The sequence below is a fragment of the Coloeus monedula genome (assembly GCF_965178545.1).
Source record: "Coloeus monedula genome assembly, chromosome: 3".
Lineage (NCBI taxonomy): Eukaryota > Metazoa > Chordata > Aves > Passeriformes > Corvidae > Coloeus > Coloeus monedula.
This window is the reverse complement of record NC_138783.1, coordinates 29,736,342-29,749,530: the sequence shown is the minus strand read 5'-3', so window position 1 is coordinate 29,749,530 and position 13,189 is coordinate 29,736,342. Positions and strand designations below refer to the sequence as shown.

The 13,189-nt window shown below is 38.5% G+C and overlaps 1 protein-coding gene across 2 annotated transcripts in view; it reads left to right on the top strand.

Moving 5' to 3' along the window:
• Positions 1–13,189, top strand: part of CRACR2A (calcium release activated channel regulator 2A) — a 52,201-nt gene that overhangs the window by 18,859 nt on the left and 20,153 nt on the right. For both annotated transcript variants that reach the window (XM_082279478.1, XM_082279477.1), the window contains exons 6-8: positions 4,736–4,826; positions 7,348–7,443; positions 12,316–12,503. In XM_082279478.1, coding sequence (XP_082135604.1) covers positions 4,736–4,826; positions 7,348–7,443; positions 12,316–12,503 — 375 coding nt within the window. The remainder of the gene's footprint in view (positions 1–4,735; positions 4,827–7,347; positions 7,444–12,315; positions 12,504–13,189) is intronic.

The following is a 13,189-nucleotide window of genomic DNA, read 5'->3' as shown; positions in this document are numbered from 1 at the left end:
CAGACTGAGTAATAAAGGCAAATATATTGTTGAACATTTACTTCATTTGTTCAGCACTCTCCTGACTATTCTGAGTATATAACAAGGCTTATGGAGAAGGAAAAAACCTAAATATATATGGTCATTAAAGACAGTTGGTTTATATTTGTAGTAGCATTTTCATCTAAGTCTCTGTGTATGGTTTTAGCCTTCAGACAGCTGGAAACAGCATACAGTGAGTTTTGCTGTCTGTTTAGACTAGAGAGGATTAACTACCGTGTGTGGTGAGAGGTTTGTTCTGTGTTTTTTTGAGGGGGTTTTTGTGAGTGTTTTTTTGGGAAGTGAATGAATAAATGTATCTGTTTAATAACTCTGATCAATGCAGAGTACATAGAGTACATTAGCATTATCTTTTCTAGCTGATGTGAAATCTCTACCTTGAAAACACATTGGATTTTTATGCCTTTGTAGTAAAAACATGTTGTAGCTAATTTCTTCTTTTTGTTGCTCCTGATAACACCACTGATTTCTGCACGTAGATTGTTGTTTTGTTTGTAGTTGATTGCAGGAAGGAAACAGAGTAGTAATGTTGTCTTTGGTAATGGTGGGGATGAATAACCTGTTTTCTTTTAAACTATGTACGAATAACAGCAAAGATCAAGACAGCACCATATAGGGGAGAAGATTAATTTTTTGTAATACCCACATACTTACTAGCACTAAGGTGCATGTATCTGCTTAGACTGGCCAGGATTTACTGTGGGATCACAGGAGATAAGGAACGCTGGGTTTTGAGGTCTTGTAATATCTCCTGGCTTGTTGTTGATTGGTGAGAATAATACCCTTTGGAAATAGAATATGAATTTGTTCTTTCATCTTTCCTTCCTGACTCACCTCCGTGAGTCATTAGGCAATAAGGCAGTCTACTCTCAGCCTTTTGTCTCCTTTCCTGGGTGTAGGCTGTGCTTTTGTCTTAAATTGTTCCTTTTTCTTCTATTCTGGATGCTCTGAGAAGCTTCATGTGTGTGTGCGGGGAGCTTTATGCCATAAAAATCTATGCTCTTAACCCATGATGTTCTTTTCTACCTGTTTTCTGTCTTTTCTTCTGGAGCTTTCACACATGCATATTTTCATTCATGAACCTGAGTCCTGTGGTCTAAGAGATCCAGGAGTTTCCTCCTGTTCTGGTTCAATAGATCAGCTAGGCTGCTGTTGTTCCTGTTTCTATGTTCAGCCTCACTGCTGTCTGGACCTATATTCTCAATACACAAACATGCAAATACAGCACACACGAGGGACTGTGTAGGTTAATACTGCTGTAACTATCTAGAGAGAAAAAAACTGTGATTTTAAATCTAAACACAATGCAATTTTGTGGGTACAATATTTATTTGCCAGGGTAAGTTAGTTCTCCTTGATTTTTGATACTTGTGTTTCATTTTAAGGGTGAATTTAAAATTAGATGGCTTCTTAAATTTAGCACTAGTGTTTTTTTAAATAACAGGGTGATGTATTGAGCACGCAAGAAAAGCAGAGGTGAACGTTACGAGAAGAAAATAAAATCAAGCCGATGTGATGGGCAATTACAATTGCAGAGAAAGCCCATGGGGGCATTGCAGAGAGCTTCTTGAAATCAGCCAGAAGAGCCCAGTAAACTGCTGGGCATTACCAGGGAAGGTACTGAGCATGTGGTAAAGCACATTTTTGGCACCACATAGAATCTTAGTGCACCCATGTCCTCAGTGCACTGTGGGAAGTTCTGGTCTCTGCAACACAGGGAGAATGTAGTGGGATGAGGAAAAGTGCAGAGAATGGCAAGTCAGTGGTTAAAGGAATAGAACAGCTATTCTGAGAGAGCTGTTTTTAGGAGGTCATATCTCTTGAATGAGGAGGCAAAGGCTGGAGTGGGATATGACAGACCTTGTTATTCTTCAAATCCCTGGCAGTAGAACCAAGGGGCTTTTAATAAGACTGGTAGGAAGTAAGCCTAAAACAGATGAGAAAGACCTTTTTCTTCTAATAGCAGATAAAATCTTCAACTGCCATTAGCTCTGTCTGCTGCTGTGCTTTGCATTTGAAGGACAAACCTAATAAAAATGTAGAGTGTGTTTCAAACAACAGAGTTCTAAACAGGCAAGATAAACAAAAGGGTATAAAGGAGAAGGGAAGGATGAGCTCACTTCTCATTGGGCTTAGCATGAGACACTGTCAGAATCCATCTTCATGGAAGAGGAGAGAAATCAGCACCTCAGGAGATTAGTTCACACTGTGCACAAATCACTGTATTTTTTTAAGGAGAAAGAACCATTACGACAAACTGCATGAACAGCAGTTGTGAAATCAAAACAATTCACATTGCAACTACATGAATGGGCAAAAATTAAACCCTTGTGAATGTGTTGATCCTGAACTTATCTGAACTTAGTGAGCTCATGTTACATTTCATCTGCTTTCTTCTCCATCTGTTTATTCTGCAGCATTACTGAAAAGAGAGATTACATTATCAAATATTGCTGAAATTATAAAATTATGTGTTAAGTAAGACTTGAAGGGATAATCCAAGGGAATAGAACTTTTAGTCAAAACATGTTGCCTTTTTCATGTAACAGTGATATATCCTTATGAATTCAGTTTTTTCCTCCTGAATATATGTGAGGAATATTTTCCAGCTAATGTATTGGATTATTTTTCCTGCTTTTTGTTAGTTATTTTACTGAAAATTGTTACACTTTTGATTACAAGGGGATATTATTTTCCCCTTCTGTTTAATTTGACCATGAGATAAGAATGGAAATCTATGAATTAAATGCTTGGAGAGTATTCAGCCTACAGAAATGGCATGTGCTTATGTGCCAGACCAACTAAAAAGATTCCTACATCCAGCAGTACCTCCTGGGTGTAGTCTTCATGGTGCTACCATATCCTTTGCTCCCAAACACAGAAGAGGAAAGAAATACCTAAATCAGCAGGCTAAAACACAGGACTAAAGATATTCTCCCTGTCACACAGAAGCCAAGAAAATCTTTATGATTCCCATGGAAACACTGACAGCTGTGCAATATGTTCTGCCTCTGCAGAGTTACAGGGCTTTTCAGCAGTCAGTCTAGCGCTGGTCAAAGTGGTATTATACTGCATGAATACAGCAGGTGTATGATCTTAGCATCTCTGCCATGCCTTTCTAAGTAGTTGTTATTTCTCCATGAATTTGTGTGATTTGATTGCATTGATGAATGCTAATTCCTTATGAAGCATTTTCTTAGTTTCAAGAAAATAAAATTTGAGATCAGAACATGAACCACTTTTACAGTATAAGGGGAGCAAGGCAAAAAAGGGCTTTTGGATTTTCTGACGCTCTCTATTGCAAGTGTTGCAGTCACATGGCAGAGGCCCTTTTGGGGCCTGGTTTTCTCACCTAGTCAGAGTTTACAAAAGTCTAAGTGACAGCCATAGTTTTCCTCAAATTCTTGTAGTTTAACAGTTGATTATTGCTTCTGTAGATCCTGGGAAAATGTCTTATATTTTTTTATCTGTGACTGAAAAGGGAAGCTGGCAGTGTCAAGTGTTCTGGTGTTGAAAGGGGGAAAGATAGACTTGTTTCTGGTTTTACTCACGCTTCTTAGATTAGGTAAAGTTTTTGAATTTTCTTTAAAATTGCGTTTGTTTTAAATGAGAAGAGAACCAGGCCTTCAATAAGGCAAAACCATAGAACATATAGAGCATTAGGTAAAAAAAAAAAAAAAAAAAGTAGATACAAAATAAATGTTGGTGGTTTTTTCTGCTGGATGTTCCTTGTCTAGCTCTTGCTGATGTGAATGCCCTTGAAGATTCTGTACTTTATTTGAACAGATGTATTATGCAGATTGCTCAAGGAACAGCTATGGCAGGAAGTATATGGGGGAATATACAGTACTGTCATAGAAAGGTCCTAACAATCTCAATTAAAATTTTTTCTAGGATGTCCCCTGAGTTTGATACAAAGAGATTTTTGCATTTCAGTTTCCGCATTAATTAGAATAGAGTAGTAGCAGAACAAAGTAGATCTCTTGTTCCCTATCAACAGTTAAATTTTTTCTGCCCAAGTGAAACCATTTGCTCTTCATGTATCAAGCTGCAGTGATATTAATTGCAATATTCTACTGGAAAAAAGTGAACTTTGTAGGTTCTTTTTTTTTTCCTACAGTCATATATACTTGTGCACAACGTATTTATTTCTGTTCCTCATCTGGGCTTTTCAAATTTGTTTCAGCAAAGCTGTCAGAGAGGCAGTAAGGCTGCTTTCATGAAGGTCTTTCAAGAGTTCTATTCTAGCTATTGTGTCTTAGATGGAAGTACCTCATTCAGTACCCTTGAGTGGGGAACAGTGCAGTCCAAGAGTAAAAAAAAAGGAAGTTGCAGTGAAAATAGTTTTAACTGTCAAATTTAGGCTCTGAGATCTTGGTATTGTCAAGATATTAGTAAACTTTCTTCCTTTTACCTAAGATCTAGTAGTCATTAAAATTGCATGATGAACAGCTGCTTTATATGGAAACATCAGCTTTATATTAGCTTTTGAGTTGTTGAAGCTTTACTTCCATGAGAAAAAAAAAAAAAATTAATCTGTGAGCTTTGCTGCACAAAAATTTCTATTTCCTTGACACCTTGAACATACTTTGGAGTTTTGTGTTATGGCAGAGATGTGGAGCTTAGCTGGTAATGTGAGCCATCTCTTGAAGTAATGCTACAAAGACCCACTCAGTGTTTTCTTATCTCTTATTAGGAAAATTGCTGCTTATGATGAAGAAATTCAACATCTCTATGAGGAAATGGAACAGCAAATCAAAAAGGAGAAAGAGCAGTTTCTCTTGAAAGTGAGTGTCTCTTTGTTATGGTGGCCATGGATTCTGCTCCCCCTTTCAGTGGTTTTAAACTCATTCTGGGTGTGAAATTAAAGCCCACAAAATGTGTTTCATAAGTGAGGAAGAAAAAACACCTTTCACCTCACAGCTGCTTTTCTACTGCAGCTTCAAACTTTTAGTCTCTGAAGCTTCAAACTGAGTGAATAAAGTTGGATGAAGGAGCACTGATGTCCTGTGCTCAGTGGCTGGCATTCAGCAGCATCGACTGGCATTCTTTTGAAAGTCAGTTTACTACAAACATTGTATTACTGATGCTACTCTAGGTCCAACCTCTGGTCTCAATTAGGAGGTGCAGTCTGTGAGGTTGTTCAGAGCAGCACCAATCCTGCTGACTTCTACAGTCTCTGCTTTTTGGGAGGGGATAACAACAAGAGATGACTCAAGTGATGGTAATTTGCAAAACAACCACAGGTTATTTGCGAAATAAACACGGGTCAGATTATTTTGTCACACCTATGGTGCTTCCAGAACACCTGAAAACGAATTCTGTTTCCTTGGGAAGTCTTTAAATCTCCTCTACTGTGTTCATAGTCTTTTCTTTGGATTTTTCTGTCGTGCTTTTTCTTGTAAAACAAGGAAACTAACAAGAACTTCCAGCATGCTCTAGGAAAGAGTAATCTTAAAACCATGTAGGTGGGATGCCTTACTTCCTAGCTAGATCAGGATTCTCAGGAATTTGGCCAATTACGTTTTGAGTATTAAAATATTGGAGGTTTCACAGCTGCTCTGGGTGGCCTGGGAGAGTCAGTCATCTACTGAGCTACTGGCTCATCCCTTTTTGTTTTCTTGGCATCAGTCATATAAATGACACAAACACAGGGTTTCAGCAGTACATGATAGAAATAGTTGCCAAAATAGTGGTTATTGTCTCCACTCTCAATCAAATATATATAAGTATATCTATACAATATAATCAAATATATCTAAAGCTTCCTTTCATGATGCAAATACATGAAGTATTTTTTGTTTCCTGCCAACCAAAAAAAAGGTGCCTTTATCAGCTGTCTAAGGAATCATTCTTTTCACTTGCCTTACAGGGTAGTGAACCTGACTCAAATTTTTAAGTTTTTTCCATTCCAAGCTGAGAGCGGTTTTTAGTGGTGGATGAGATGAAGCCTTTAAATAAAAGTTTGTATATCAGCTGAAGGATAAAAAGTATTTTCAACTTTGCCTGACAGCAGTTTTGTGGAAAAAATAGTTTATGTGCTCTTAATAGCCCACAGCTGAAGTGGTTCTGAAAACCCCCAAACAACAAAGACTTTTCCATAAGCAGTGATTGTTGGATCTCCTAATTAGTTGTATATTTGAGGTTAAGCCATTTCTTTCAGGCTTTTTCATGAAAGCTTCCCACTCAAGCTATTTACAGTTTAGTCAGCAGCCACACTAAGGGCTGCCAGACACTCAAGAAGTATTGTTTCTTTGCATGACTAATTTGGGATCTGGGGAGATCTGACTGTTAAATTCTTTCTCTAATGCAAAGTCTTACAAAGACTTTACAGCCTGGAGAGATGCATTGATGCCATATAAAGGGGAAATTATTGTGGCTTGAATGAAGAGCAGCTCTTGAAGAATACATTTAAAGAAATTGGTAAGATGCAAATAAGTACAAATTGTAGCTATTTACAATACTTAATACCCTGCTGACTGAATGTTACACAAAAGGGGCAGTTAGTCTGTTTTTTCATTTGGATATATATTCTTCCCCAGAAAGAGCCAGTTATCATGCATTTGATTACCCCATTACGGGTACTGCTTAAGGGAAAACACATGTAAGAACCACTGCTGTTTTGATGGAATTTTTGTTTTTGTTTAGAGGCATTTTCCTGGGGACCTTAGAGAGTAGAAGCCTGTTTTTGGAGGAACAGGACAGATTCTCAGCTGACACAAACTAGTGGAACCTGATTTTACTCAGGAGAGGTCTGACAATTTTTCTCAGCTGAGGAGTGTCGGAAGGAGTAATCCCAAATATGACTGGGAGTTCCCAGTGATTGCAGGATACTTACAAAGTGGACAGGTTAATATAATTGCTAAGTGAAAGGGAGAGCTTGAAGCCCCAGTCGCTTGTTTATACCGGTGGAACATCTGTGAAAAATTGTTAGTGATGGATTTTAAGTGTGGCAGTTGTTGTTTCACATCAACCTGAGTTGCTGTGGCTGGAAATGAGAGGATACCTTCTGGCTGTATTGATTTAGGTTGGCTAAGCTCCTCAGCCTCCTGCCTGAGACATCTGCCTCCCCTTTCTAGACTTGATACCTACTCATACGCAATCAGCACATTCTGTAGAAACCACAGTCATTGAAGCTGCTGGGACTACACCAGTTTACAGATTCATGGGTGATACCATCCCTAAACTGAGTACTACCTGTGTCTTGTTATATTCACTGTGGAAAACTTCATCCCTGATTTGTTATTTCTCCTCCTGCTGATGCAGTTATGCTGTTCTGTTAATCCATTTCCTCTCTGAATTTTGCAGGACACAGAGAGGTTTCAGTCCTACAGTCAAGAGCTGGAGTGCAAGCTGCTGTCAAAAGAACAAGAACTCGAACAGCTGGTTCAGAAGCAGAAAAGGGTACTAACTGATATTCTTCAGAGTTGAAAAATAGATAGCTCTTATTTGTTCTCATGATTTTCATTAGGTACTATTTTAGGTCCTGAAACTGCAAGTTGGTGTGATGTTGTTCTGCCAAATTGTGACCCTCTGTTGTTTTTGTGTCATGTGCTTAGGAAAAATGTTAACCTCTATTTCTAAAGTAATTTTCATTTTATGTGGTAAAATGGAAAATAACATAATGCTTTGGATATTCTCCCCAGGTCCTAGGGTAATTTTTATGAAAACATAGCAGAATTCCACTACCTTCAATGTTCTAGGAACTGGCTTAACACCCAGACAGCTTAAGAGCAGAGAACAATGATTTGGCTCTTCTAGTGCCCACCTTTGCTCAAAGCCTGTACCAGCCACTCATTTACTTGTTTTGGACGACTCAGCACTATGAACTTGAAATGCTCCCTCCTGAACAACTTGCTCCTGATATATCTCTGTGATAGCAGTTTTATAGCAGTGGATGTTTCCCTTCCACTGGTAACAGCTTGTCAAGTTCCCATATTAAAACCTGATGTGTTTTACTTCTTAAAAAGCATGGCCTGCTTGGGGGAGCAGAGAACTTGCTGTAAGGCGGATCCCAGGTCATTGCAGGAAAGACTAGCAATAGGGAAAGGAGGTAGCACTGGAATTTAAAGGACAGAAATGGAATGCTATAAATGCAATTCCCTCTGTAGAATATGAATATGTGGAAAAAAGAAGAAACTTTTTCACAATGAGAACCATCAGCTGTTGCAATAAACTTCCTGGGGAAGTGGTGGATTCCCCAACATCGGACACTAAAGATTTCTCTGGGCAGGATGCTGGGTCATCTGGTCTAAACTGTGTTTTTGCCAAGAAAGGTTGGAACAGATGGACCTTGAGTTCCCTTTCCAACCTGGTACTCTGTGATTCTGTGAAGTTTAGCTGATGAGGATGCAGGACTAAACTAAAAGTCCATTCCATAATTGAAATCAACTGCCTGGCGTTAATTACCCTTGTTCAGTACCACTGTGAATCAGAATATATGTGGTTTTATGCAGGCTCTTTACCACATTGCAGCACTAGAGTGATATAATCTATACTTTGAAGATATCTGTGGGGACACACAGATCAGGCATTTTTAGTCTGAAACTAACTGCAAAAGTATAAGAAATTCCTTGTTATCATTTTGTAATGATTATATTTTAGTCTATTTTTTTTGTTTGTTTTTGCTTTAAAGCTCTGTTTAAAACTTAGTTATCAACCAGTAATTCTGTAAAACCTTCTTCTTGTGTTTTTTTCAAGAACATGTTTGCTAAATTTGGTATAAAACCCACAGAAACTATTCAAAGGCTTTCACTCAATGTTAAGCCTGGTATAATTAATCAATATAGGCAACAATACCAGGAAGTCTTACCTTACAATTGTTGTCTACATTGCCATTGTCTACTATTGCCTATCTTGGAGAACATAAATCAGTGTCTGTGCTATTTTTGTTAGTATTATTTTTTTATCTGATTTTATGTTTTCCATTTCTATTTTCTACATTGCTTATTATTAATAGTATTACTGTGTTTTTTATTTTATTTGTAATTTCTAGCATTTGTCATTTCCCCTCTCCATTATGAATTTACATGAATCACAAGGGTGCTTTTGAAAGACAGGATCTTCATACACCATAAAGATTGAACTATCCCATTTTAGTTTTATGGAAAGGAAGCTGTGTCGGGCTAATGGAATTCACTATTTCTAATGGTGGGATGAGTGACATAATTTCATTCAGATGATTGATGACAACTGAAACTTTTGTCATTCAACTAACTGATTGGCTATTGCTAATCTGATATGCAGTATTTGATGATTTTTCTTTCTGATATAGCAACCTAGCCTATTTATTTGAGTGTTTTACTCAGTGTAGTTAGAGGCACTGTTTTCTACATATATTTTTCTAATTTCTAATGATCATCTCTGAATGTGACTCTCATCTTTATTCAGATCTGGTTTTGTAATGCCATGGCCCCACTCATTTTCTGATATTGCTTTTCATTCACTGAGATATCTGTGTGTGGTGTCTAATGTTTGCCTTACCCAGAGATCTCTTTCACTTTTGCCTCCTCCTCTGGTATGGAAATATACTTTAATAATTAAATCTCTTCTTGCAGACAGTAAGGTAGCTTGATTTAATTACAACTTCTATGCTTGATTGTATGAGAGAACCTCTTGAGAGGCACACAAATGCTTTTTTCCAAACTTCATTAATAAGTCTTTTTTTGAAAATATAAAGTACAATGTTATTATTTCTGTGTTGGAAATTATTAACAAAAATGTGAAAGGGAGCTTTTAAACCAGATGAGCTCAGCATTGTTTTGCTGACACAGCCAGAGGGATTCTTCCTTATGAGGGTTGTCTGGCTGGCATGACTGAAATGTGGGTCTGATTCCATGTTGACTGGCCAAGATTCCATTGTTTAGGCCCTTTTGCTGGCTGCCATGATCTCGAATTGTCAGCTTGCTCTGTATAATGCTCTGCATTAGATAATGCACGAGGTTTTGCCTTGTTCCTCAAGGGATGTGAGATGGTACGTCTCAGGAGGAGACACTGGGGACAGAGGATATCCAGCATAACTTCTAGGGCACAGACTCTTGTGTGAGGGGAAGAAAGTAGGTGTGGACCAGGTGAAATGCGGGGGAGTTACTGGACTTCTCACATAAAATGCTGCGTTCTGTACTGATGACAGCCACTGAAGAACATGATCTTGGGATTGGGAATGAGATGTATAAGAACATGGATCAGTAGTACTCAAGTGCTTATAACTGCCTCATGGCACTGTGTCAATATTTCATGTTTCATGTGCAACTGAAATAAATAGGGAGAAAAAAATGATAAAAACTACAGAAAGCATGCTGAGCTAAGAACAAGGGGTTGCATGGAGAGTGCTCAATGTGTGTGGTTCTCAGTAACAGCTCATTTGCATTGAATAATCCCAGTTATTTACTTAACTTAAACTTGGTTTCCTCTCATTTTTGTCAAAAAAAGAGAATATGTACCATCAGTTACTGTGTCTGTGCTTGACCTGTGGTAATGGTTTAATTCTCTCTGCTACTTAGATTTTTTTAAACATGTCTATGGGCCATGAGTCTTTTTCCCATCAGTTTCCATCTACCAGATGAGCATAGGAGCCAATATTCAGCTTCAATAAGCAGCCAGAAGCTATAGGATCTATGCCATTCTAATACCAGCTGAGCATTCACCTAATGAGCTATTTCTGTGTATTGGGAGTTGTTTAAATGTCTGCTTTAAAGGTGGTGTTTGGCATTTCTCAAAGGATTGTATGGGTACAGCAGAAGAAGGGAGATCTGAATTGCTGGGAAACAACCCTTTCTTCTCTCGTTATGTTCTGGGATTTAGATGTTGTGTTACAGTTTTTCTGACGAGAGTGAGCTCCAGGATTTATAGCAAGTACTTCTAACATCAGTATAGATGATTCTGGGAGCTGGTGTTGGCTACTGTTGCAGTTACATTTCCTGAACAGTCTCTGTGTAAGCTTTCAGATGGCCATACTATTCTGTAAGTGGGATTTCTCTATGCTGTTTGTTGCTCCTAAGATTTTTGAAAGTTCATCTTTGAGTGGTCACTTTTTGCTTCTCCCAAAGCCACTCTTCTGGATAAATCTTGTCTTCAGTACCTGAAGCATCTGGTCTTTTACTTAGAATGGAGAACTTCATTCTGTCAAGGAGTGGAAGCAATATTCAGGAACTGATGTAATCTATCCACACAGACCAGCCTTGTTCAGCAGTAATGTGATGCCCAGCCAGTGTTCCATGTGAAATGTGAGCCTGCTGAGGCTGCAGTTCAGCAAAGACACTAAGCTGCTGCTGCTGCTGAGATTAAGTGCTCCCACTCCACACTTGTTCCTTACTTCTCACAATCCTGGCTAGAAAGTATTTTCTGCTTTTGTTTTTAGCCTGGGCCTTGTTCAAAACCAAGACTAGAACAATAGCAGTGTTCTAGGGTAGGAACTGAGTGGAAGAGCTGGGTGAAGACAGGTTTTGGTTGGGTGAGCTCTGCTTGTTCTGATGGGCAAAATGAGAGTTCTAACATTATGTCTCAGATCCAGAAGATTGAAATGGTAGAACTATAATTCTCCTAGGATGTTTTACATCCCTTAAAATGAATACAGAAAAAAAGAAGTAAAAAATAAAGCTTTTATATTTTAAGGTCATCAATGCCTTCCCTAATGTGAAGTTTTGCTCTGTTTAAATTTGCTCAGTTGGCCAGGGAGAAGCAGATGGAACTTCTTTATGTACCAGAAACCACTAACATCTGCTGTTACCTGTTTCACAGGGAAGGTGTATCTTTCCTTTGATGTACTTTGGAGAGTGAATATAAAACTGGATAAAAAGGCTGTAATTCACACTTCTTGGCAGGTCTGTCTGAGGTGGCAAAAAGGTTACTGCTTGTTCATATTACTGGGGATGGAAAGGTTTATCAGCTATCAGATTTAAATCTAACAGTTTTTAGGTAGAACTCTGAATCACTCTGTGTAGGCCTGATCTTTGTGGAAAATAGTCTAAAATAGCAGTTGTGAATATCAACTTAATGCTGCTAATCTGCTCAGTAGCACCTTTTTTATGGTTTGTACTGGTGTGTTTTTGAACTGGATAAAATTCAGTCATAGAGTAGTATGGCTTTGTTTTTGTGTAACATAATTATGTCTGTACAAAGAACAGTGGAAGAGCACCATATGTGTTTTAATAATTTTTTGGCTTTGATAGAAATAGCTCCCTACTCAGCTAACCTCTAAGACCCAAATTGAAAGCCTCAAAACCAAGATGCCTCAGTTAGTTTTAATGCTTTCTGTTCTCTTTTCTTCCACCCCAGTTAGAGCATCAGTGTACAGAACTCCTCAGTGGCAAAGAAGAAACCAAAGTAGAGAACACCAAGCTGAAGTTGACTAACCAGGAGCTGCTGAGAGACCTGGAGAGAACATCCCATGAACTAAGCCTGGCTCAACAACAGCTACAGGTGCTTCAGGAGGAGGCGTCAAGGCTCAGTGAGGAGAAGGAAATGTAAGTCTCCAGGTGCAGCAGTTGTGGGGCACTTGCTTAGCGTGCCTGTGAGCCTCCCCAGGGTATTCAGTGCTGTGATTTAAGTTCGTGTCATAAGCAGAAACCATCTGCAAAGCCAAGTGCAGTTCTAGCTGCTTTCCCTCAGGTAATTCAGCATGTTTTCTGTAGCATATCTGGCTTCTATGGAATCTTTTGCTACATGTTCAAATTGTCAGTGTTCTCCCTGCTGCCATTTGTTGAGGGTATTTGGAATTAAAAATCCATGTCATGTCTTGGTTTTGAAATACCAATGGAATTCCTTATGGAAATGCCTTACAGTTGTGGCACATGATGCTCCATCTTCCTCAAAGCTGAGTCTATCTGAAACTTGCTTCTCAGAATGCACTCTTGACTGTGAGACGCCTAGGATCTTCTTTTTTTCTTCATCAAAAGTAAGCCTAGTAAGGCCAGCAAGATAAGCTTATCACTATTCCCACAAGGCCTTATGGCAATTCAGAACCATAATTTTGGGGTTTCCAGTTCAAATGTTGTGGATTTCAGATTCTGACTCTGAATTACCAAAAAAAAAAAAAAAAATTCAAAAAGAAATATTTATGGTTCATATTTTGAGGGATAAAAATTACCTCTGACAGATCAAGCTACCTGTCTTGCTCCAGCCTTCTGCATAAAGCAGAAGAATCATTACC